Source organism: Eptatretus burgeri, chromosome 17, assembly GCF_056783735.1.
Source record: "Eptatretus burgeri isolate ZD-2024b chromosome 17, Ebu_testis_v1, whole genome shotgun sequence".
Taxonomy (NCBI): domain Eukaryota; kingdom Metazoa; phylum Chordata; class Myxini; order Myxiniformes; family Myxinidae; genus Eptatretus; species Eptatretus burgeri.
The window spans coordinates 45585057-45612522 of NC_140977.1; the positions used below are offsets into that span (position 1 = coordinate 45585057).

Here is a 27466-nt window from a genome sequence, read left to right on the forward strand (position 1 = left end):
TGAGAGGATCCTATAAACAGCTTCTTGAGTATTGACTTCACAGTGGTTGAGAAATACTGACCCCAGATGTCTGAGCTGGACTCTGATTTGCTCACCACGACATTCTTTTGACACTTGCTTAAGGACCTCACCCATTGACTATTCACTCTTGAACATGTAGGAAGTTATGTACATGACACATGTATATGGATCTAAGATGAATTGAAGATCCATGTTAGCCTTTCATACTCTCAAGACATTGGGATTGCAGGTGTTGATCCAAGATTCTGATGGCTTTCGTTGCATCACAACACTGTGTCCTTTGGAGCAGATCCTCAGTCAGATCACGTGTTGGAGGAAACTCCAGTTTTGTCCAGTGGGTCATGTCGAGTGATATCGTTTGGAATATCTTTGTCATCTGGCATCTTTCTAACGGCAATCAGGGCTGAATGAGTATCAATCGCTTCAGCAGAACACATTCCAGGTTCAGATCCATGATCAAGTAATGTGTCAGGGCTTGGAGGATGGATTAGTGGCACCTGCAATGACAATTCCTCCTGCAAGTAGCTGAGTGCCTGTTTTTCTGGACTTTAGAGAGTAGTTGTGCTGAGTCAGCTTCTTGAGGAATGCTGCAGGTGACATACCGGTCAATGAAGTCACACACGTCATCAGAATCCTCACCCAACATTGTTGCATCCTTTATCCAAAGAATGATGTGAGCATGAGGGGAGCCTCTTGCCTGGAACTCAATTTGAATTGTGTAATTCACCAATTCACCAAGAGGATTGGCTTTGCTCTTCAGGAATGCTTGAAGAAGGTATTTAGGTGGTACTGGAAGTACCTCGCTTTTGTGACTGGTTTTTGCCACAGCCATTTTCTCTTTTCCTCAAAAGACACTGACTTCACATTTTCATCTGTGACGATGTTACCTTACTGTTGAGCAATTGTCAGGATGACATTTGGCCACTGCATGTTCGTTACTGACAGAGCGAGGAACCACGTTGTCATACTCAGTTGTCTGATCATCCAAAGTACATCATCCATAACCTTCTCGAAGTAGGCAGGTGAACCTCCGACGTTCTTCGTGAACCAAGAGACATCAGCCCTCTGTATCATCTGCTTATTTTACTTGTTGATTCATGATAGTACTTACCCACATTCATGAGTCCTACTCACCAGATTCTTTCAATGAGGGAGTCTCGTGATATGAGTGGAGGAGGCCAATGGGTCGACCACGTGCCCCATGGTTGCAGCAGGTTGATCAGCATCTCAAGGAGATGGGGATGGCCCAGGCATCTGCCTGGGGGTTGGTCAGACGGAGGCCTCAGGAGTACCGGCGGAAAGTGGACGCAGCGACGCGCTGCTCTGGCGCATGTTTCCATACCTGACCTGACCTGATAGTACTTACTGTGAGTGTTTGTCCTTTATGTAGTCTTCCCTGTGTTTGATGGAGTGCAATACTGGCATCATCAGCAACTTGCTTACTCTCAATAGCATGCTGTGCTATTAGCAAATCCTCGACATCCTGAGCAAACCTTCAATTGGCGTCCCTAAATATTTGGTTGAAGTACTTCCGAACAGTAAGCTTGTTCTCTCTGACATCAGACTAAACTGACCACATGGGTACTTGCTTGAAATGCACATCTCAAAGTGTTCATCCATGAGAATTGCTATTGGTTTTTGGCCTTCACCAGGAGCAACAGTAAAGACATCTGCACCCATTTCTTGATCTTCTCTTTGTAAGCAGCTGTCATATGGCAAACCTCTCATTTGAGCTTGATAGTTGAGTTCTTCATAGTTTTCAATACCCTCTTCCTCATGATCCTCTCCTGATAGAGTTGCATGTGAACCATCAGGGTGGTCTTCTTTCGAGGCCTTGTTGAAATCAGAAGTGGGATTGGCATCATCAACCTTCTCCAATGCTTGGTAATGGAACTGCCCAATAAGAGCAAGATTCACATCTCCGATGGGATTACGATGAGAGGACAACACTGATTCTGTGGTGGGGTTAGCTGTCGATACAATGTGAATATTAACACGGAGCATAATATCAGGTAGACCTTGAACTGCTATGTGGTCTCCCCATGCATTTGACTGCAATCTTCTGAGATGCTTCTGCCAATGCAGCTCTGCTTGTGTTGGCATCCTCAATGGATTTGACATACTCATCCTCATCATTGAGCTTCTCAGTGTCAGCATTGTAGGAGTCGGTATTGACAACTCGAGCAGGAATGAAGTCTCTCAAGTGAGATGTACCGTCAGGTGTGTATGTGTCATGCTGTAAATAAATCACCAGCTGCTGCCTCAAAGTGTCCCCATCCATCCATCCATCCATTGGGACAAACTCTATGCAGAGGGTTGGTGCTGCCAAAGCAGTCTCCTTAGCTATTGGGCACAATCCTGGACAGGTTGCCACTCCAACAGTATACCAGCATGCTGGCACTCATTTTGCCGACCTCGGAAGGATGACAGGCCAAGTTAACCCCACCTGCTATTAATTCAACAGCTGAGCGGGATTTGAACTCAGGACGCGAGGATCCCAAGCCCACTACTCTAACCATTAAGACAACACCAGGCACAAAGTGTTCCCACAATGTTGAAATGCAAGTTGGATCTCAACAGCTGAGAATAGACAGTTTCCATCATGAGTACATTTCTTACAGTCTCAGTCTCAGTCTCAGTCTCTCTCTCAGTCTCTCTCTCTCTCTCTCTCTCTCTCTCTCTCTCTCTCTCTCTCTCTCTCTCTCTCTCTCTCTCTCTCTCTCTCTCCCTCCCTCCCACCCTCCCACCCCGATCCCTCCCTCCCTCCCTCCCACCCCGATCCCTCTCTCCCTCCCTCCCACCCCGATCCCTCTCTCCCTCCCTCCCACCCCGATCCCTCTCTCCCTCCCACCCCGATCCCTCTCTCCCTCCCACCCCGATCCCTCTCTCCCTCCCTCCCACCCCTTCTCTCTCTCTCTCTCTCTCTCTCTCTCTTTCTCTCTCTCTCTCTCTCTCTCATATAGATGTTCATCCTCATCACTCAATACGATATATATGTTTATCCTCATCGCCATATCATGAATCTGGGGTGTGTTCAGTAACCAAGTTTCTTGTAGAGCACTTGCCAAGTGGCTTAAGCACTCAAGCAAGCAATCCATTAGAATCTGTTGATAAGGAATGGCTGGCTTGACAAGTGAACACACCACTGGACATTTCAACAGCATACAGTAAGTACAAAACATCGATAAAAGGACATTTTTTTTAAGTTAAAGACTAAATATTAATCATGAGTATTTTCGTTGTAATGAAAACATCCCATGTTCAGACCCACACATCCACCCACAGACACAAATCCAGCATTATATATTAGATTAGGTGGCAGTGAGACGCCTCGCAAGAAACTGCCATGTTTGCATGAGATTTCCTACTCTTCTTCTCCCTCTCATAGTTATCAGCAAATATAAACTTTCTATGCTCTGTCCTCTGTCATCATTCGTCCATGAGTTTTAGGATGTAATTTTTTTTTAAAGGCTCCAATTATATCACTGGGCTGCATTTAAAATATTTTTTTCAGAGATCTAGGTTTTCTCAACGGTTCCTATATGTTTTTTGCATGCTGAATTCAGAAATGTATCTAATTTCGCTCAATCAGGTCACGTTTTTATGGAAATTGCTATTTCAATTTTTGGGGAAAAAAAATCAATTTTTTTGTTTTTTTAATTAGCATTTTTAAAATTCAAAATCAGACTTACATTGACAGAAAATGTACAAACTATACATATAATGACACACAAGTACCGTTAATGTGGAAGAAAGTGCCTTCTCAATTACTATCATTTTAATTTCAGAAAAAATATAGATAAATCGTCGTTTCTGGCAACACCCAACTTCAGTCGCTCCAGCAGTCGCTGTTTTCCTTCGTCTTTTTAATGTTGAATTTCACATTAACGGTACTTGTGCGTTATTTTATATATAGTTTGTACATTTTCTGTCAATGTAAGTCTGATTTTGAATTTTAAAAAAGCTAATTAAAAACAACTAAAATGATTATTTTTTTTCCTTCAAATTGAGATGGCATGATATAGAGATAGAGATAGAAAAACTTGACCTGATTGAACGAAATGAGAAACATTTCTAAATTCAGCATGCAAAAAGCATATAAGAACCGTTGAGAAAACCTCGACCTCTGAAATGGCGCAGACCAATAATTATTGGTGCATTCCTGCTATTGTAGACATCGCTGTGTGATGACGTCATGTGTAGGGACGTCTTTTTTCATATTTTGCAAGGAAGCAAACGCAGGATATATTTGCTTGTAACAGTCATTGTAAATTCTGGTAAGCAAACATTGAGTTGTAAGTGACACATCATTGTCTCGCAGAGAGAAAGTAACTGCATTTGACGTCCCACAAAGTTTTTTTAAAAGAAATATTGTTACGAATCTGGCAGCCATGTGCACATAACAGAAAGGACACAATGTCCTAAAGATCAGTTATATCGTTAAGTACGTGTTCTAATGAGAATTAAGTCTAATGAGAATTAAATGTTCGTGCGCTGCAGAGTTATTTTCATAGATAGGATTTTTACATCTTCGCTCTCACAACAACACTCTGCTCGCGGCATTCTTCGCGTGCTCGCCAGCGAGCGCGTGTGTGGGCGTTGTTTAACATGAGCATGGCGTCCCTCTTTGGCCAATCGGCAAGGAGCGGGCGTCACACCCGCCCCATCTCCCACTCAGCTCCATCGCCATTACGCACGTGGCCGGAGGTGAGGAGGTGGGCGGAGCTACAAACGCCTCCGATCGGGACTCCTCCCAGAAGGGTGGGTTGCCCCGCCTACTGTGGGTCTGTCCAATGAGGGACAGACGCGTCAGAGCAGACGTTCCACCCCCCCCCCCCGTGAGGGGAGGGATAAGAAAGGTCGCGGGCTGCTCGTGAGAGAGTGAAGTGGAGAGAGTGGAGTTGGCGTTCGTCCTGGTTGGTGTTCATGTTCATGGTGCTCGGGTCTCCGATTGGCATTCGCGGCTGGCCAAGTCGCTCCTTGGATTCTGGAGGCGTGGGTTCGAGTCCCACCGAGGTGAGTTGTGTGGGAGCGAGTGAGCTGAGGATCGCGTTTCCTTCCACGGAATCCGAGCTCCACAAGCGCTGGTCGGTGAAGACCGCACGAGGTGGAGAGGTACCAACCAGACCTTGACCCTCAGCTCGCCTTCCCTCTCGAGCCGAATAAAGACCATTGAGGTCCATTACTTTTGGGTGTGCATGTCTGATTGTGGGCCTGTCTTGTCCAAGTAGAATTGTTAAGTGCTTTTGTTGTTCATTATTTGCCTTGCTTAGTCGTGATAACTCTGCTCTTTATGTGTTCCCTTCCCCCCATTGTAAATAAATTTCCCTATTGTTGAATGTCCCAGCTCGTTCCCGGTCGCTTCTTCTATTGGCTTCGCACGGTGCATGTTGGGAAATTGGGAAGCGGCAAATTGTGCATTTGGTCCGACAGGTCTTGGTAACCATCCGCTCGGGTTACGCACGGTTCGAGCACGATAACGGCTCGTTCTGCTCGAGGCCTGCCGAGGGTGTGAATTCCCCGGTAGCTTTGCCACGTGGATACTTAGGTATATTGAAGTTTGCAATTAACCCTATTCCACGCGCCCAAATTATTGGCGATTCACAGTCCTGTGAGGGACCCATGCCTTTCGGAGTTCCCCGAGAAGCACGATCTAGATTCTGGGTGTTCGGTGGAGCCGACTCTACTGCTCCACCGAGCGGTCGTGCTCGCCCCCAACACTCGGCCCCACATAAATATCACTATTTTCTCCCCTCTGTATAATATGAGAATTAACGTACCTTCATTGGGCGGTGTATATTAGACAGCTGTTGCGGACAAAACGTGCATTGCCTCGTTTGAGCTGTAATCAAAATGTTCCTTTTTTTCATAAAAACGATATCTTCATTTAATGATGGAAGATGCATTGTTCAGTCTTCAAACATACAATGAGGCCTTTAAAACAATCTGAGCTGTGTGCAGAGAAAAAGATGGTGGCGAATTCTGGAAGGCTGTCGGGCGTGGCCTGCACAATGGGCGACATTTATGACCCACAGACAGACGGACAGACCCACAGACACAAACTCAGCTTTACGTATTAGATGGAGCAAGTGTATGTGATTATGTATGCATGTATGTATGTATGTATGTATGTATGTCTACGCTTCACCAATTGGTTGAAGAGCTGACCTGACGTCACTCACAATTGTAACCTGAAATACTAAACCAAAAGTACCCTGTCCCCATTTGTTAAAAACAATGTTAAAAGCAAATAAAGACAATTCACGGACCGTGTTTGTGTATTGTTAGTTTTTAGTCACGCTACTCCTCCTACAGTATATGGGCCAATTACATCCAGACTTGCTACATAGGATCAGCATGACTACAATTGGGAGTATAGGAGCATTTTTATCTTTGCCGGTAGTTTTGGGGAGGGGGGGGGAAATCTGAAAACCCACTCCGTGGGAGTACCTCCTGTGCAGCTTCCCTTCGCAGGGCAGCTCACCGGATGACGGGATTGGGGCAAAGCCTTCGGGACCCCCAATCTTTGATGATACGAGGGAAACCATGGGGTAACATCCCTGGGTCAGATTGCGGGAGAGTGTGCCGGAGTGGTGCTGAGGTGTCGTCCACCAGACGGCGGTCTCCTTGGGTTAACCTGAGGCGGTCCCTTCGGGTGGGTGCCTGGAATGTCCTATCCCTAAGAGAGGATGATCACCTGTCTCTGTTATCATCTGAGCTCAAGCGTTTGAACATCGGGATTGCAGCTTTCTCTGAGCTTCAGAGACCGGATTGCGACAAGATAATGGTGGGTGGTTACACCTACTATTGGTCTGGTCGCTCTGATGGTTACCATACCCAAGGAGTTGCTGTAGCTGTGTCCAATAAGCTGACTCCAATAATAATTGAGGTAACACCGGTCAATGAGCGTATTATGAGATTAAGGATTCATCACTCCTTAGGTGTCGTTTCCCTGGTCTCTGTTTGTTTATGCTCCGACTGAGGCGAGCGATCTCACCGTGAAGGATGCATTCTACGCCACGCTCAAGTCTGTGGTTGATCAGTGCCCCAGACGAGATACACTTCTTGTCTTGGGGGATTTCAATGCATCGACTGGAACGGATAGGGATGGTTATGAGACATGTGTTGATCCCCATGGGTCAGGAACTATGAACCAGAATAGCACTAAGTTCCTTGACTTTGCAAGAAGTCATGGACTTAGGGTGGCTGGTTCATGGTTTCAGCGCCCACAAGCTCATCGCTGGACTTGGTATTCCAACGCTGCCGGTGTGGCAAAGGAGATTGACCATGTCCTCATTGACGGTCGTTGGAGGATGATCCAGAACTGCAGGGTCTACCCGAGTGCTCAGTTCCTCAATACTGACCACAGGCTTGTTGTAGCAACTTTAAAGCTGCACGTTAAATTCTGGAGAATGGTACCATCCCAGCCTAGGCTGGATGTTGGCAAGCTCAGGGATGAGAGAGTAGCTGAGGAGTTTGCAAACAGGCTGAGTGGACACTTGGGGGTCTGGGTGCTTTGGGGGGTCCTGAAGAGTTGTGGATTGCCTTCAAGACCACCATGCATGATGTTGCCGGTGGATGTGTTGGAGCTCACCGCAGGGCAAAGAAGAATTTTATCTCTCAAGGGACACTGGATACCATTGACCAGAGTCGCAGGGCCAGGCTGAATGGCAGAGCTGAGCTGTTCAGGGAGCTGAGGCATAAAACTGTACGTGCACTGAGCGTGGACAAGGAGGCCTTGTAGATGTGGAGGAATCTGTGAGGGGGTAGAGCATCAACTGTGGACAGGTGATTCTCGTCCCACTTACAGGGGAATTCGCGCATTGCGTTCATCCAAGCCCATCCCTCGGAGCACTGCAGTTCGAGCAGAGAGTGGTAGGCTCTTGACAGAGGAGTCTGAAGTGAAGGCCCGCTGGGCCGGTTACTTTGAGCGGTTGTACCAAGCTGATCCCCCAGCTGTCAAGTTGGACGCCAAGAGTGTTACAATCCCTGTTGCTGACCCTCGAATCAACTGTGGTACACCTTCGCTTGTGGAAACACGGGCTGCGGTGAGCCAGTTGAAATGGAGCAAAGCTCCAGGGATCTGTGGCATCCATGCTGAACTTCTCAAGGCTGGTGGAAATGCTGCACTCGTGTTATTGCATGCAGTTTTGTGCTCTGCCTGGAACACAGGCATCATCCCAACAGATTGGAAGAGGGGCCTTGTTGTTCCTCTCTGGAAAGGGAAGGGTGATCGCCAAGACTGCAACAACTACCGAGGGGTGACGCTGCTCTCAGTGCCGGGCAAGGTCTTTGCTCGGATAATTCTTGATAGGGTTCGCCACCATCTGCTTGAGCACCAGCGTCCAGAGCAGTCAGGCTTTACACCAAAGAGGTCAATGATTGACTGTATCCTTGCGCTTCGTGTCCGCACCGAACGCAGACGAGAGTTTTGGCAGGGGCTGCTTGCAGCCTATGTTGATCTCTGTAAAGCGTTCGATTCAGTGAATCGGGATGTCCTCCGGAGGATTCTTGGTCTTCGTGGGGTGCCACCAAAACTGATCAATCTGATGTCTGAACTCTACTCTGGTACTGAGAGTGCTGTGAAGTGTGGTGGTACCATCTCTGACTTATTTCCAGTTGTTACTGGAGTTCGTCAGGGGTGTGTACTGGCCCCCACACTTTTCAGCACTTGTATGGACTGGATTTTAGGGAGGATGTCTGAGAGATCAAGCTGCGGTGCATCGTTTGGGAATGTCAAGATCTCGAACCTTGATTTTGCAGATGATGCAGTCATCTTTGCGGAGATTTAGACATCCTTTTGGGGGCCCTCGAGGTGCTGAAAGAGGAGTCGGAGCCGCTGGGATTACGGGTTTCTTGGGTCAAAACTAAGATCCAGGCTTTCGGTGACATCTTGGATGCTACTGTCCTGTCTGTCTGTTTGTGGTGAGGATGTTGAGGTCGTGGAGAGATTCACTTTCCTGGGCAGTGATATTCATGTCAGAGGCTGTGGGTGAGTCAGAGGCTGGCAGTGAGTCAGAGGTCAATAGACGTCTGGGTCGGGCCTGGGGAGTCATGGATTCACTGGATCATGGGGTGTGGCGCTGCCGGTACCTGTGCGGGAGGACGAAAGTCCGAGTCTTCAGGTCCTTGGTACTTCCAGTCTTGCTCTATGGATGCGAGACTTTGACTCTGACCAAGGATCTGAGACGGAGACTTAATTCCTTTGGTACCAGGTGTCTTCAGAGAATCCTTGGCTATCGCTGGTCGGATTTTGTGTCCAACGAGCGGTTGCTGAGAGAGACTCGGATGAGATTTGTTACCTGCATAGTCCGTGAGTGTCAGTTGCGGCTGTATGGACATGTGGCTCCTTTTCCTGACGCTGATCCTGCTCACCAGATTCTCTCAGCGAGGGAGTCTCATGAGTGGAGGAGGCCAGTGGGCCGATCACATGCCTCGTGGTTACAGCAGGTTGACCATCATATCAAGGAGATGGGGATGGGCCTGGCATCTGCCTGGGGGATGGCCAGACGGAGGCCCCTGGAGTACCGGTGGAAAGTGGGCGCAGCGACGCGCTGTTCTGGCACATGCTCCCATACCTGACCTGACCTTGGGGGGGGGGGGGGAAGAAGGAGAAGAGGATGCAAATTCTCTATGTAAATGTGTATCATGTAACGCCATCACCAGGTGGGGGAGGGTATCGCAGGTTTCTACCATTTACAGTGCAGTATTCCTGTCCTCATGTTTTCGAGTGCAGCAACGTGTTTTGAATAGTAAGCAGGAGGTACGTTTTTGCGTCATGCACATAATTTCATGGGCATTTTTTTGCCAATACAGAGCTGTCAGTTGCCTATACACCATCCAAATAAAGCTATGCATCAGAAGAACGTGTTGTATACTTGGAACAAGATTGCCCGTAGGGCGGATACTCTGCCAGTGTGTACAACTAATGCATAGCTTACAATTTCCTTGGTGGAGTGATGGTTTCACTGCTTGCTGGTAGCACTAGTGGACAGTGCTGTAATGACAATGTGTCCCAGAGATCAGCGTTATTTTGTGCAGCATGATCCTGCCAATTGGGGTTAATCCCTATGTTGTCATACAGTGGGCTGTTTGCAGTGGACTACAGGGCAGTCGGAACTTTAACAGGTCATACGTACTGGAACATGTACTGCCCTTTGCAACACAGCTTTCTCTTGAGTTTCATTGGAACCATCTGGGCTTGAGATGGCAACCTTGGCAGTCAGGTGCACACAGGTTTGAGATATGTGGGTAAGTTTACTGCAAACCCGTGAATTGCACGTTGCTTACCACAAGAGAGTGCCATCATTTTCATGAACGGGATCCTTCATGAGATAAGCCGAACTTCCAAAGGATTCAAGTCTTACAACTCTGCTGGGATATCAAAGAGATCCAAGTTGATGGCTTTGGCCTGAGCAGGCACCTTCCCTTTTTACAGAGCAACGTCATGCAAGTCTTGCAGATCCACACTTCTTCCTTTGCACTGGTACATATTATAAACTTTGGCATAAAGACCTTGTTGAGCAATGCCTCAGATGCTTTTGTGCATTTACTGATATTGAAGCCAAGTACCGTTTGGTGGTACATTAGGCGGTGACAGCAAGTACAGATGTAGTCTAGCCCCTCGTTGGTAGCAGCAGTTAAAACTTGAGACATGGTCAACATCAGAGACTTCATGCTGCCTGAGTACACAGAAGAAGATATACTTCAAACATGTCCACAACTAGATGGTATTCATCGAATACTTACAGCGCCTTCATAAAGTATGCACACCCCTCAACTTTCGTCACATTTTGTTGTGTTACAGCCTGAATTTAAAATGGATTAAATTTAATTTTTTTTGTCACCAATCTACACAAAATATCCCATAATGACAAAGTGAAAACATGTTTTTAGAAATTTTTGCTAAATTAATTAAAAACGAAAAGCTGAAATGTCTTGCGTCAGTCTATAAGTATTCAATCCCTTTGCAATGACATTCCAAATTGAACTCAGGTGCATCCAAATATCTTTGATCTCATCCTTGAGATGTCTCTACAACTTGATTGGAGTCCAGCTGTGACCAATTCAATTGAATGGAGAGGAGGAGGAGATTGGGACCATACTCTTTTCAGAGCATTGGTGCTGCTTAAGCAGTCTCCTTGGCTATTGGGCACAATCCTGGATGGGTCACCACTCCCACACAGTATACCAGCATGCTGGCACTCATTTTGCCGACCTCGGAAGGATGACAGGCCGAGTTAACCCCACGTGGTATTAATTCAACAGCTGAGCGGGATTTGAACTCAGGACCCTAGGATCCAAAGCTCACCACCCTAACCATTAAGCCAATACCAGGTATAATTGAATGGACATGATTTATAAAGAAACACACCTTTCTTATACAAGGTGCCACAGTTGACAGTACATGTCAGAGCAGAAACACCACCATGAAGTCCAAGGAACTGTCCATAGAACTCCAAGGTAGAATTGTGAGGAGGCCTAGATCTGGAGAAGGGTCTAAAACAATTTATATAGTGTTGAAAGATCCCAAGAGCACAGTGAGCTCCATCATTAGGAAATGGAAAGAATATGGAACCACCCAGACTCTTCCGAGAGCTGGCCGTCTGACCAAACTGATCAACAGGGCAAGAAGGACCTTGGGCAGGGAGGAAGATGACAAATAACCCAATGATCACTCTGACAGAAGTACAGAGTTCCTTGACTGAGATGAGAGAACCTGCCAGAAGGACAACAGTCTCTGCAGTACTTCACAAATCTAGGCTTTATGGGAGAGTTACCAGACGGAAGCCACTCCTGAGAAAAAGGCACACGACAGCACACCTTGAGTTTGCAAAAATGCACGTGAAAGAGTCTGAGAGTGTGAGGCAAAAGATTGTGGTCTGATGAGGACGAGAATTGAACTCTTTGGCCTGAATGCAAAGTGCGACATCTGGCGGAAACCAAGCACAGCTCATCACCCATCTCATACCATCCCTACCATGAAGCATGGTAAGGATAAAGGGAACAATGAATGGAGCCAAATAAAGCAAATCCTTGAGGAGAACCTACTTGTGGAGATCAGTGAAAAAAAAAATCTCAATTTAATCCATTTTAAATTCAGGCTGTAACTCAAAAAAGTGAAAAAGTCAAGGGGTGTGAATACTTTCTGAAGACACTGTATAAAACAGTTAATGGTGATAATAAGACACCTGTTGGGTGATTCATGTCATGCATTATGCAAATCATAAGTCTTTTTCTCAAATTATAGACAAATTTGTTTTTCCAATAACCAAAATGCTTCATTCCTAATGCCTTTTTGATGTTTATCAGTGTCCACAAAGAGAGGGGCTTCATTTTAATACCAGACATGCACATGTAGTGGTGTTGTTTCGATAACTCAGTATTAAAAACGGTTTTTAGACATTTTTTGGTGAAAAAAAAGCACATCGCATTTTTCACCAAAAAAATAAAAATAAAAAACATCAGCATATGCAGCAATTAAGAAATCGGTTTTCATAATCAGCACAAAATTCTGATTCAGAAGTCATCCTCAAACCTCCCGGCTTGAGACACATTATTGAAAGTGGCATAGCTTTTGGACTATGCCAGATCCTCGTGTCCAAAGCGCACTACTTTACAGATTGAGGTCCATGAAGTGAGTAAATGCCATGCTAATCGGCGGCCATGTGGTTGATCTTATGAGGCTAAGTAAACCATGACCACATGAAGTGAGCATCCGACAAGCATGGGTAACCGCAACCAATTTACCTTTAATATAATTTACAGAACCACCAGATGAGACCGTCAGAACAAATAGAATGCACCCAGAGACCACATCAGGTTTGTAAATTGTATTGATTCAATAACAACAGGGTCTGGAATGTACAAGAAGCAAGCAATAAACAAAAACAAAATGGATCCAGTTTCTAATAAGCTAACTCTAAGTTACCCATTACCAGTATATGCAGCCACAAAGAGATCAAGTGACAGATGGCAGATTTTAAATTTACCTCTGCCTTAAGGCCTCAGACACATGGCAGAAGACAGGGGAAGTCACAGGACAACAGAGTTATTTGGCCAAACCCAGTAAGTTGCTTGTAAGAAGAATGCCTGGACTGGCTGCAATCTTTGGTGGATCCCACCTTTATAGCCGGGCCCACCACCATCATTGATGATGATTTATCCCCTCCCCTCTACCATTGGTTCATGCTCAAACCGGTGGGCGGGGAAATATCCTTTCCCATTTGAGTTACCGTTCACTGATGCAGGGTGACACCATAGCTGATGAATGTGACAGAAATGTTGTGTGGAAACAACTTTTACCGCCTAAACTTATTGAAGTAGTTCAGTGTAACGTTAGAAAGGAACATTTAGGACTGCAATGGAGGATAAGGACATTAAATAAGGGCTCAAAGGAATGATTATTTTAGACACACACAATGGGGTGGGGTTTTACGTTTCAAACTGTACAAATTGGCGATTGATATCTAAGACTAGAAGGACACTCTTCAACGTCACCAGATATGCCTCCACTCACATAAGAATATGGCTGCTCAACTACATGACCAATGACATCATCAATAATTTTCCCACCATAAAATTTGGCCCTAGATAACCCTCAAAAATTTTTTCATACTGATCGGATAAAGCATTCAATGTATGCAATTAAGACGTCATAACGACATCAAAAAAAAAATCACATTTCCCATGGGGAGGACTTGACATGTGCCATGTTTCAATTTTTTCCATGGAGCGGTTTCAGAGATAGAGAGGTCCAAAGTTTTTCCTTTTTTCCAACATGGCGGCCACACCAACATGACCTATGTCATAATTATCATGAAGACATTCTACATGAGTAGTCGCACCTATGGTGAAAATTTCCTGTCAATCGGATAAGCGGTTGAAGAGAAAACACAAAATTAGCAGAGACAGACTGAAGTACATACATACGTACAACCTAAAAACATAATGCCTCCGGTGTCTTCGCCAGCGGAGGAATAAAGACATTTAATTACTTTACGCTTATTCTAAACACAAAATATGGAAATAACTACACTGCATTCAGCATTTATTACTATGACGAAGTCGAAATCACAATGAAGAATTGACCTGCACACAAAACACCAAGATGGCGGTTTATAACTGGGTCGAGATTTGGACCAAGGCAAGACAGCGCAGAGGAAAGTCTGCATAAGGCTGACTGCTCGTCCATCACGATTACATTTGTCACCTCTTTTTTTTCTCCTGCCTCTTTCAGCTCTCCAACCCACCCATACCCCACAAGATGTAAAGGTAACTCAAACAATAGAATCCTTATTTGCCTTCCAAAACTAAGGCTGACTGGTCACCTCCACGAATTTAATAATCTATCCCACCCCAGTGCAACCATCTCATTGAGTTAGTTCAACCCCAATCTTACCGCCAGAGCTTCGAGCCAGCAGTTCACAGCAAATCTAAGATATTCTTTCATTACAAAGCACAATCGCTTCTGCCATCATTAAATCTCTTTCCATCCCTCCTTCTTCGTTGCAAGTTCCCATCTTGGTTTTGTTCATCTCCTCTTTCCTGCTCATTCGTTGAATGGTCCACCTGTTGACCCAATCATATTTAGTGCCCCTTTTGCCCTCCATCTCAATCTTCCAAACAGCCAAGTTTTGAATACAAGATAAAATAAAGAGCTCACAGAGATGTCCAATTAGCTTCTCCAATCAACTTTATTTGTGTTAAATTACATATTCTGGGGACATTTCCTGCTGGTCTTGAGGTGGATGGTGTCTAGCTTGCCAGGAAACATCTTTTTCTATAAACTTCTGTGATATATTTGTGCATTTGAGATGCAAATGAGGTGATGATTTCACAGTGTGATTAAACTCATGTTTTTACCTACGGCATGTCACAGGTCTACAAGAGCTCCGCATTGCTGTTGTTATCTCCACCACCGAAGGTGAAGGAGGTTATGTTTTCACCCCTCTGTGTGTTTGTTTGTTTGCCTGTCTGTGTGCAGGATATCTCAAAAAGTTGTAGACGGATCCGGATAAAATTTGGTGGGCAGGTTGGGTGTGTGACAAGGACGAACTGATTAGATTTTGGTGAAGATTCAGATCCGGATCTGATGACTTGAATTTTTAAGTGATTCTTCACCATTGAGAGATAGGGCCAAAAATGATATTAAGCATGATATTTCAAAAATGTATCAGGCCTAATATGTTCTCGTGGATCAGGCATTACGTGGTGGAGGTATGCGCTCTACCAAGTGCCCTTCTAGTTGTTGATTTTTGAAATGTGCAATCATTAGTCCGGACTACACCCACATCTGTCGCTTTTCTGGTGGGCCAAAGGCATCAGGATGACAGGCCTCTGGCGATTATACACGGTCCGGGTTTTCTGTTTTGCATCGCAGGTTGTGACCACAATGCGGTCGTTCTTGTGAAGCAATACGAAGTGGTGAAAACTTGGGATTTTCACCCATGTGAATCATATCACATTTCTTTGCATATTACACAAATGTGAAGGCTTTGTTGCAAAAAGAGCATTTGATTGGCTTTTCTCCCTTGTGAATCATTTCATATTTTTTATGTCAAGGATTTCTCACATTGAAAACATACATGTGCCTTTCCATCCTCATATAATAGTTTCATGCATCTTCAAATGTGCTGATGTTTTGAAAGTCTATCCACAAACAATGTTTGTGTGGCTTTTCTTCCCTGTGAATGAAATGATGTCTCTTCAGTTCATACAGGGATACAAAGGACTTTTGACAAATAGAATATTTGTGCGGCTTTCTCCCTTGTGAATGAAATGATGGGTTTTTAGGTGGAATCTGCATAAAAAGATTTTTGACAAACAGAACATTTGTGTGGCTTTTCCTCACTGTGATTCATCTCATGATTCTTGAGGTGGCATGGTAATAAAAAGGATTTTTCACAAACAGAACATTTGTGTGGCTTTTGTCCACTGTGAACAAAATCATGTCTCTTTAGTTCGGATGACGATGTGAAGGATTTTTGACAAACAGAACATTTGTGTGGCTTTTCACCCCAGTGAATCATCTCATGATTCTTGAGGTGGGATGGGAATGCAAACGATTTTTGACAAATGGAACATTTGTGTGGCTTTTCCCCACTGTGAACGAAAACATGTCTTCTAAGTTCGTATGAGGTTTTGAAGGGTTTTTGACAAACGGAACATTTGTGTGGCTTTTCTCCCCTGTGAATCATCTCATGTATCTTGAGGTAGGACGAAGATCTGAAGGAGTTTTCACAAACAGTACATTTGTGTGGCTTCTCTCCTTTGTGAATGAAATTATGTTTATTTAGGTCGTATGAGGTTTTGAAGGATTTTTGACAAAGAGAACATTTGTGTGGCCTTTCTCCTTTATGCTTGAATTCATGTCTTTTTAAATTGGATGAGGTTACAAAAGATTTTTGACACAGAGAACATTTGTGTGGCTTTTCTCTCCTGTGAATCATCTCATGTGTCTTGAGGTATGATGAAGATGTAAAGGATTTCTCACAAATGGAACATTTGTGCGGCTTTTCTCCACTGTGAGTCAAATCATGGCACTTTAGTTCGGATGAGGATATGAAGGATTTCTCACAAATGGAACATTGATGTAGCTTTTCTCCTTTGTGAATGAAATGTTTATTGATGTCGGATGAGGATTTGAGGGATTTTTGACAACGAGAACATTTCTGTGGCCTTTCTCCTTTGTGCATGAATTTATGTCTATTTAAATTGTATGAGGATATGAAGGATTTTTGACAAAGAGAACATTTGTGTGAGCTTTCTCCTTTGTGCATGAATTCATGTCTTTTTAAATTTGATGAGGATATGAAGGATTTTTGACAAAGAGAACATACGTGCCGCCTTTCTCCCCTGTGGATTAAATGATGTCTCTTTAGGTCGGATGAGTCAGTGAATGATTTTTGACAAAGAGTACATTTGTGTGGCTTTTCTCCACTGTGAGTGAAACCATGTCTCTTTAATTGAGATCTGCATGTGAAGGATTTTTGACAAACAGAACATTTGTGTGGCTTTTCTCCTTTGTGAATCATCTCATGTATCTTGACGTAGGAAGAAGATCTAAAGGACTTCTCACAAATGGTACATTTGTTTGGCTTTTCTCCTTTGTGAATCATCTCGTGTATCTTGAGGTAGGAAGAAGATGTAAAGGATTTCTCACAAACAATACATTTGTGTGGCTTTTCTCCTTTGTGAATAACCTCATGTATCTTGAGGTATGATGAACATGTAAAGCATTTCCCACAAACAGTACATTTGTGTGGCTTTTCTCCACTGTGAATCATCTCATGTATCTTGAGGGAGGATGAAGATGTAAAGAATTTCTCACAAACAGAACATTTGTTTGGCTTTTCTCCTTTATGAATCATCTCATGTATCTTGAGGTATGATGAAGATGTAAAGGATTTCTCACAAATAGAACATTTGTGTGGCTTTTCTCCACTGTGAATCAAATAATGTCTCTTTAGTTTGGATGGGGACATAAAGGATTCTTGACAAACAGAACATTCATGTGGTGTTTTTGTCATGTGAAGCATTTGATGTGTCCTTAATGCAAATGGAGTAGTGAAGGCTTCACGACAAACATCACACTTGTGTGACTTTTCACCTGTATGAATCATCTCATGTATGCTTTGCAGAGTTGAAGTTTGAAATGCTCTTTTGCAGAAAGAACATCTGTGTGGTTTATTTCCATTGTGAATCATCTCATGTAGCTTTAGAAAAGAAGAACTTGTGAACAATTTTTTGCAAAGAGAACACTTGTGGAGCTTTTCATCACTGTGAGTGGTCTCGGGCATCTTCAAGGAAGATCCAAACCTTGTGAAGGCTTTTTCAAAAAGAGCACCTTGCTGTACATTCACACCAATGTGATTCATTTCGCATTTCGTCAGAGCAAATGAGGTTCTCCTTCCGTTGTCTATATTTCTTAATATCTTGTTGCATGAAAACGACCGAGCCGAACTTGAATTCAAGTTTACAGGATGCTCCACAGATGGCTCTGCAACATAAGAAAGAAAAAGAAGACAAAAACATGTTTATGTTTTTTAAAATCATCCTATATTTTTACTATTCTTTGCAGTTCACTTTCATTAGATTTGTCTCACAGAAAAAGTAGAATGTATTGTCTTCATTATGAATGCATATAACTGATTAACACTACCCCACAACAGTATTTAGGAAATGTTGGCTCTGGGACAAATGGGATTTAAAAGGACCTCGTGCTCGGACTCTAAGTTCTTCATCTATTCCCAAAACGAACATTTCCTTACTATGAAGGGAGGGAGCGGGGGTTCTTTCCACCACTCACACGACTACCTCATCACCCACCACCACTCCCCATGTGCTCAATCCCTTTAAATATCATATAATTATTGTTCATTAAGCAAGATGAAAACCCATCATCCCACCCTCCCTCCCTTTCCGAGCCCATCTTTTTTTTTTTTTTTCTTTCTTTCTTTACAAATTTCTTCTTGAAGAAATAAATGCATTTATAAATGGATTTTATAGTACTGAGTAAAAACTAAACCAAGGAGTGGAGAAAATCACTGTCTTAGTATGTAAATGGAAAAACATGTGAAAAGTATGAAATAAATCTTACTGAAGTTATCATAGAATCAAAAGTACAGAAAACACAAACATATAAATTTAAAAGCTTTTGAATTCAAATACCTTCACAAAATCAAAAACCTTGAATGGACAGACAACTTTGATCATGTCAAATAATTAACGGGAAAACAATTTACTACAACCTTAATATAATATGTGGTTCAGGAAACGCTCAGGCAAGGATGCTGAGAGAAGTTTATCATTTTATTTCTGCCCAACAAAAATATTTAAAACAAGAACCAAACCCAAACATATTATTTATCACCATTATCTCTCGACCGGGCTTCAGCTATCAACTCATGAGGTAAACATTTACATGATGCTCGCAGCTCTTGTATTTTACCCCAGGTGGAGCACAGCCTCTGTCACCTTGGAGTCAAAGGAATTGGCATATTGCTGAGCAGAATTAAAAGATTGATCCTTGTTCACATGACTATTGCACAGCACATTTCCTTGCTTTTAATGGGATTTTGCAATTGCTCCATAAGGTCCAAAATCGTTTAATATCTTATCAGCTATGGACTGGACCATATACGCTGAACAGTCAACATCCTATTCATTCAGTATTGATTTGTAGCATGCATGGATTGATGTCATGACTTCAACACAGCTGTCTGAGATAACACTCTCAGACAATCTTTGAGTATTTCAAATGCCTTTGAGTGAGTGTCCCTGAACTCACTATATTGTCTTTTCAGATGTTGAACCATGTTCCCTCTATGCTTTGTTCAAGTATGCCATTTGTCAAAAATGGTGGTACTTCACTTCCTTTGCAATCAAAATGAACATTTCCAATTTTTGTGAGCATATGGCAGTCTTGAAGTATGACAGCAGCCTGCTTCACTGCCTGCTCAGCATCGTTTGTTTCACAACTACATAAGTAGAGGATAAATGGGGTTTCTGAGGCAGCCATTCAAATGAATGGGAGAAAAGGGAAAAAAACTTTCTAACTTAAGCCCCAAAAGCCCAAAATAGGAGACTGATTTTCTCCCCCTCCCATACAAGCAAATGTAAAATAGGAGACCAATTTTCTCCCCCTCCCATACAAGCAAATGTTAAATTGAGACTTACTGATTAAAGCACTTCTTTCCTTTCATATTTTAATTCCATTCAAAGAGCAAGCCAATGAATATTTGTCCATGTTCTTCTTTGGAGAATAACTTAATTTTCCTATTACATTCATCACCATCGAGTATATTCACAAAGATTACTTTGGAACTTTATAGTTCTTGGTTGAAGTATTTTTGTTAAGCAGAAATGAAATGATAATAAACTTCTGTTAAAGGCACTGTCACACCTTGACGACTTTAGTCAGCGTATGGCAACGTAACAAAATTGATCTAAAACGCTGGCGTATGCTGAACTATTGTTGTTTTTTTTCAGTTTTGGGCGTATAATAACGTGTTGACGTATGCATAACGTATTAGTAATGTACACAGAACGTTTCGATAACTTATAGATAACATATACCAATGAATGTGTGGGGGAAAAATTTATATTAATGTATTTTAAATTATAACAAATGGAGTTTCAGAAATTTAACTTTTATGCTGCAAGTTGAATTGGCTGTCATTTCTGGCCAAAAGACTTTTGCCCTAAATGATAAGAAATGTGTTGTTCTGGAGCAGAGTGACCGAGCTGATAAATTAACCTTTGCTTAGAAATGTACGAAGTGGCTTTTCGTCTAAAGGACACGTCTACAGTCTGGGTGAATATCCCCCAACCTCTCTCTCATGAAAGTATAAAATTGTTTTCAGTGCAAGCACGTGAGGAAGTATAGTATCTCAGTGGCTTGTACTCCTTGGAACTGACCAAGTACCAAGTTAGAATAAAACTCTCTGATGTAATGTAGAAGTGAATTGAATCGGGTTGGTCTAACTGTTAACTAAAGTAAGAATAAATGAAATAGAACCAAATAATATTGCAATCAATGGGGATTCTTAAGTTCATCGTACAAGGGTGAGAAGTGTACGGTGTATAATTCGAAAATAAATTGTTTCACAAGGAAGGACTTGTGCGGACATCAGTTTTATCAGTGTCGATAGGGTTTTTGTAGGATTTTATAATCAAATAGGACAAACGTTAAACTCTGTCTGAAGTCAAATAGGATTCCACAATCGGCCAGTTGGAATCCTTCAGGAGGACAACGATCACAACAAGGTGGGTTTAAAAAATCCACGTCAAATGCTTAGCGTGTTGTCAGCGTTCACAACTTATGCCCAACGATAATCTAACTTATGCATAGCGCGGCAGCGTATCGCTGACGATCATGTGGCATAGCCTATTAAAAGGCTGCCGCTCGACGATTCAAATCATAGCCGCACGAGACATCAAAGTGTCAACATCACTGTCATGCCAAAGAAAACTTCGAAGAATGCTGCCAAGAAGTCTCCTGGCCGTGGCCGTGGACGCAGACGCAAGGAGGATCCATCATCACCCACACCCTCCCCATCACGCTCACCTACTACGACTGACATGGACAGACTACTACTACTACTGATACTACTGACATGGAGTCTGGAACACTGATGGGTTCCGCCAGTGAACCCCATTTTTATATACCAATTCCCCTAAACACTGCCAATACACCATTATACGGTAGCTCTAAGTTAGAAACACGTTCATCAAGTTATGTGGTCATCCGGAAGATGTCAAATACGTCTACATACGTCAATATGCGTTGGAGATACGTTACACATAGGTTCAAAGCATGTTACGCATAGGTTAGAAATAAGTTTCGGGTACGCTAGACATTACCTCGACGTATTTCGACTTATGAGTAACTTACAAGTAACGTGTGTCGACGTGTGTCAACGATCACATAACGTGCCTACAACTTATGGCCAGCATATGCGGAACATGTGAGTCAGACGCCGAGAAATTTTGAGCATGCCCAAAATTTGTCGACGAGCTCGGCGTACTACGACGTATGCCAGTGTGCTCTTAACAAATACAAAACTTACCCGTAACGTATTCGCCAAATTTTTCATATGTCGGCATACGCTGGCTAAAACGTCAAGGTGTGACAGGGCCTTAATGCTCTTATTTGACAACCTCCTGAGCCACATATCATTTTGAGATTGTAGTAAATTGTTTTTCCATTGTTCAATTGATAACCATCAAAGTTTTCAGTCCATTCAAGGATATTAATTTTTTTATTTACATCCTCCATCTGATTTGTAATTAAATTTATCCGCTTATTTGTTTTATCTACTTTTACCCCAGTTATTTCTTCAATAAGGCTTATTTGATATTTCTCACATTCTTTATGTTTTCCATTTAAATACAAAGGTTGATTACATCTCCACTCTTTGATTTGGTTATTGCTTGGTTCTATCATTTATAAATCAGTAAAAGATGGCGGTTGCCTGTTGAAATTCCGAACCCAATAATTTAACACTTATAACCATAAGGGAGACTGTTGATTCCATTCTCGAAAATATATCTTTTATCATCAAAAGCTCCTCATGCTTTCTTATTTATCTCTTCTGTATATAATTGATGTTTATAACTTCTTATTGCATTCATTTTTCTGTACTCTTCCTTCTTGAAGGTTAAACAGTTGTAATAATGTTTAAAGTTTGTTGTTTCCTTGATTATATTTTTCTTTATTCCCTTTACCTTATCACACCTTTCAATGTTATTATTATTATCAATATACGTAAGAGCATAAGACTTTGATCTCAGTCCTATAAATTCACTCATGACCTTCCCACCCAATTCATCTTTAAATTTACCAAAAACCTTTTTGTTCTTTGGTGAAAACAACACATCACCTGACTTACAATTACTTGTATCATATATATCAATATTATCAATCATATCCTCATATACATCACTTGTCTTAATTTCTAATATAAAACTATCTGTATCCATATATAACATTGGCACATTATCCCTATACTTTGATTTTAAATTATTATAGGAATAGTCATACATTAACGACTTTGACAAGTCAAGAATTGATGTTCCTATATAAATAGATTTATCCATTTCAATACTCTCTTTTTTCAAATGAATAGCACAAAAGTTCTCTGAAAACACCTCCGCTCATTCAAAACTTGGTCTATTAATTAACTTTGAAGCCTGTTTCCAAGATGTAGCAAGTCTTATGTTTTGTTGATTCCTAACATTTTCCATTGTCTTTCCAAATACAGCATTATTCATTAATTTATAAAAGTCCTTCTCAAAATCTGTTTTTGCTTCTGTTCTCCTTTTTGTATTAAAATCAATTTACTTCTTTAACCAATGACTGTTTAAATTTCAAAATCCGATGAATTTTTCTCACTCTCAACCCAACAGATAAATATTGTCTCAAGTTCCTTTGATGCAAAACATAACTTTCTTTATCATTTAATGTAGTAAGTAGTTTTTCTGGAGATTTACCTTTTATATTAAAATGACTGTTGGTAATCACTTAACCATTCTTTTCTTGGACTTTCTTTAACAGGGGCATAAGGTAGGTCTTTATGTTTGTGATAAAGTTCTTCTGGATATTTTAAATCAACCTCAAAATAATTTTAATCAACCCCATTTTACAAAACTCACCCTAACAGCCCTTTCTTTCGTGGTTGAAGAGATAAAGTAAATATAACAGGAAAATGAATTTATTCCCTAAAGTAGAATATGGACAAATATTCATTGGTTCGCTCTTTGAATGGAATGAAAATATGAAAGGAAAGAAGTGCTTTTATCAGTAAGTCTCAATTTTACATTTGCTTGTATGGGACAGGGAGAAAATCAGTCTCCTATTTTGGGCTTTTGGGGCTTATGTTAGAAAGTTTTTCCCTTTTCCCCCATTCATTTGAATAGCTGCCTCAGAAACCCCATTTATCCTCTACTTACATAGAAGCTCAACTGCTTTGTAAATCGACTTGCATTTACAATAGCAAAAAAACACAGTTAGTATGAAATACCAGAGATGATGTAGTTTCCGGATGAGAAATTTGAGATCATACCCTTCTCGGGGATTGCTCAGTTGTTTCTGAGTTGATGTCAGCTGGGTTCTGTTCATGTTTTGGAACCGCAATTAAATTTTAATACCAGGTGGTGTGATATCCTATATCTCTGTTCTAGTGTTTGGGTAGGCCCTCCGGACACTGATGCATATTTTGAGCTCCCACAGAGCATAAACGCATGGGTTTCCCTCGCAGCCAACACCTTCTCCCATAATTTATCAAAATGCATGATATTATCATTAATCAACCTAACTGTAAGCAGGATGCAAGTATGCTTTGTCTCTGGTATCGCCATCATCGACAAATACAAAATGAGGGTTAATTAAGCTATGCAAGGCCATAATTATGTTCCACATATGTCTCCATACCAATGAGAAATTTCGTATTTTCAAATCAAAACAAAGACCAATTACTACACCGTAGTCCCGAGAAGGAAGCCAGACACAACACACACACACCCGTTATGGTAGTACAGTTTGAAAAAGGAATTCAAGTGGGAAATTAGAAGGCCCAGAACACAAAATGTCGATCTCTGCTCTCTGCCTTCACAACTCGATCACAGAAAACACCTGGTCGGGTTGACCTTATTGTTTTTATATATGTATCGATGTCGAAGTGAGGGGTGGATTATATTAGGAGATCGCACAAAAGGTTAAACAAAGCGATATCCTGTAAAAATAAAATTACGCCTCCCGAGACACAAACAGCACCGCAGGGCCCAACACAGGCGGAAACGTACGTCTTTTTGATCAATGTTCCCTTGAGAATGCAAGTGGCTTAAGCACTCAAGCAAGCACTCTAACGAAACGGTTGTTAAGAAATGGCTAGTTTGGCACGCGATTAGCAACATATTAAACATACACCTCCCAGAGACACCCGAAATGTCAAGCCATGAACACTGACGTCTACGGATGTTTATAAGCATTGCAATGTACCTAGAGATTCGTAGCTATGAACAGGCATTCAACAATATGAGTGAGGAAGCACTCCAATGAAACGGTTGTTAAGATGTTAAAAGTCCCCCATTATGAAAAGTTTTTATTTTCTATAGCTATGCCAGCCAATCGTGTATTCAAGGCATCGATAAGTTTTTTTTCAGAATTTTCCTCCAGGGCTTTTTATATTACACCAACAATGTTTTTGCCATTGGCTTGATACATCTAAATAAATAGATTCACATAAATTTTCATTCTCTGTTAAATCATCACATTCAAAATATGAAAATATATCTTGAATGTACATAACAGCCACCTCCACTCTTTTCTAATCCATTTCTACATACGAATGAATAACCTGACATTTTGGAAGCCACATGTTTTCTTCAATCCACATTTCAGAAAAGCCTACGATATCAAATTCAAAAATAGGGGCAATACCCCAGGGTGCTCACCTGGTGGAATAATGATACTGAAGAGGAAGTCAATGTGGGAAGGAATCAGAAAAATGTATCAATGAACCAATGTTGTAGCAAATACATATTTTGAGGGGCCACCCCCGCCCCACCCTCGTATAGCCCCTTAGACCTCGACATTTTTTAATGTCGTGAACAAACTTTGGTACATCAAGGGTGATGAAGGTTGTGGTCAAGTTTCATCAAAATTGGGTATGTGGTTTCGGAGAAAAAAGCAAATACACAAGCCGGTAGGCGACGAGGGATCCGCTAGGATCGAAGCGCTGGATACGATGCTTTTCATTCTGACCGATCCACCGACGAAGATTCATTGCCAAGACGTATTGGTTCACATACAATTGTTCCTCTGCCTGGCAAGATTTTTTTCCTATTGCGTATTTTGTCAACTGGCACTCCTCATAAAAAATGACGGTAAATAGACACCCTATTTTTGCAGCACTACCATTTGAGAAATAATCGGTTTGCTGGTTTGTGCTGTGGAGCCTCGCGTTGCACACACACACACACACACACACACACACACACACACACACACACACACACACACAGAAAACCCAATAAACTTCTCTCAATGCTCTTGTTTGACCACACCTCCTGAGCCACACGATATTTTTCATAAGCCACGCCCACTTTTCTAAGCCCCTCATAAAAAATGACGGTAAAAAGACACCCGATTTTTGAAGGACTACCATTTGAAAAATAAAACCCCAATCAAAAATCGGCTCGAGTAAAATTTTCTAAATATCTCAAAGTTTTTCATTCCGAAGTCTCGTTTCTCTACATTCAAAACTGAAGGACAAGTATTGAAAATACTGTACGTGGTTTTTCGGCCGCTGCACAGCAACAGGTGGTTGCTAGGCAACGGAATTCAAACGCGCATATTCCCAGCACATATTGCACATGTTGGCAAAGTTTCATCGAAATCGGTTCGCTGGTTCATGCTGTGGAGCCTCATGATGCACACACACACACACACACACACACACACACACACACACACACACACACACACACACACACAAAACCTGACAATAAGGGATATCTAGCATATATAGCGAATCCAATATTTTGGGGGGCAACCCCCTCGTACCATGATTTTTTTCATGGTGTGAACAAACTTTAGTACATCACAGGTGATGAAGGTTGTGATCAAGTTTCATCGAAATTGTGTGTGTAGTTTCTGAGAAGAAAGCAAATACCTATTTTGGGGGGCAACCCCCCATATATCCCCTTCAGGCCAGATTTTTTATACGCCATATATATATATATATATACAGTAGACTAGGCGTAAGTCGCCATCATCGGGACCGAGAAAAAAGTGACGACTTAGAAATGTGACGACTTATGCATATGCGAACATTCATGATGACTGTGGGGTGAAGGATGAAGTCGCGCGTGGCCTGGACACATGTGTGAGAGCCGGCTATTGTACCAAAAGGAAAACACAATCCTCGGGGCATAGGTAGGGGTTCATTGGTGAGTTGGAAAGTGATCAAGCAAAGATGGAATTCATGAATCAGTTTATCAAAAGTAAAGATTATGAACAACTGTAAGACAACTCATATATACCATCAGTGATGGTATGGTGATAAATTACATGACACACAGTCATCGTGGTGATGATTACCACTCAATGCCTATGTGTAAGTGAGTGCGGTAATGTACAAAACAAGGCAATATAAAACCATGATCGGACTTCAACACGAAGCTCGATTGATCCTTTACTCCTTCGCGAAGTAATCCGTTATGTTTGACTGCCTCAAACTCTTGGGCATCTGGTGCATGAGAAAGGACTCAAACCGGTCATTGTATTCCATGATGTTGTCTGGGCAATCCTCCACCAAAAGACAGTATCGGCGCATCACATCCAGACAGTATCGGCGAATCCATGCTGCCTGATTCGCCGCACCTCTTGACCTTACCGATTCCCCACCTCACTTTGAATCTGTCTATTCAGTGCATCGGCAAGGTCTCGGCATCATCATGCCTGAGGTCTGCAGCGAATCGACGTGCCTTCAGCAGCAACATTTCACCGTCCAACCGAATATTTGGCTGAGCCGACATTTGCCGAAATCAGATGATGAGCGCGTCATCGACATCTTCACAGGACACACATTTCACGCGTTTCACACTTACCACCGGCCTCGCGATCTTCTCCACTTGTCCTAATATCTTGCCCTTATTCTTCAAGATATCGTTCAATGTCTGCCGTTTGATGTCCAACTTCTCAGCTATGGCTGTTTTCTTCATCAGTGGGTTTGCCTCGCAAAAATGGATAATGTCGTATTTTTCTTGGTAGGTTTTAGTTGTAAGCTTACGCTTAGTCGCCATTGTCCTGCCTGCAGTGCGATCAACGTGTGTATGCAGTTATAAATAGCCTATCACTGACGGTGTAAACTAATGAGCGAGCATCACGATTCCATGAAATCGGGCTTCTCATGAGGCAGCAGTTCTGTGTGACGAGTTA

At 42.3% G+C, this 27466-nt stretch overlaps 1 protein-coding gene and 1 long non-coding RNA gene across 3 annotated transcripts in view; one reads left to right on the top strand and one right to left on the bottom strand.

Annotated features, from left to right (window-relative positions):
• The first annotated feature begins 4870 nt into the window (after nt 1-4870).
• LOC147009959 (uncharacterized) overlaps nt 4871-27466 on the top strand; it is a 94611-nt gene continuing 72015 nt past the window's right edge. For both annotated transcript variants that reach the window (XR_015053080.1, XR_015053083.1), the window contains exon 1: nt 4871-5037. This is a non-coding gene — a long non-coding RNA (uncharacterized LOC147009959). The remainder of the gene's footprint in view (nt 5038-27466) is intronic.
• Nucleotides 12808-27466, bottom strand: part of LOC147009960 (uncharacterized) — a 147353-nt gene continuing 132694 nt past the window's right edge. Inside the window, 2 exon segments of the mRNA XM_085863216.1 lie at nt 12808-15963; nt 15966-18022. Of these exon segments, the coding sequence (XP_085719342.1) occupies nt 15925-15963; nt 15966-18022 (2096 nt within the window). The 3' untranslated portion in view covers nt 12808-15924.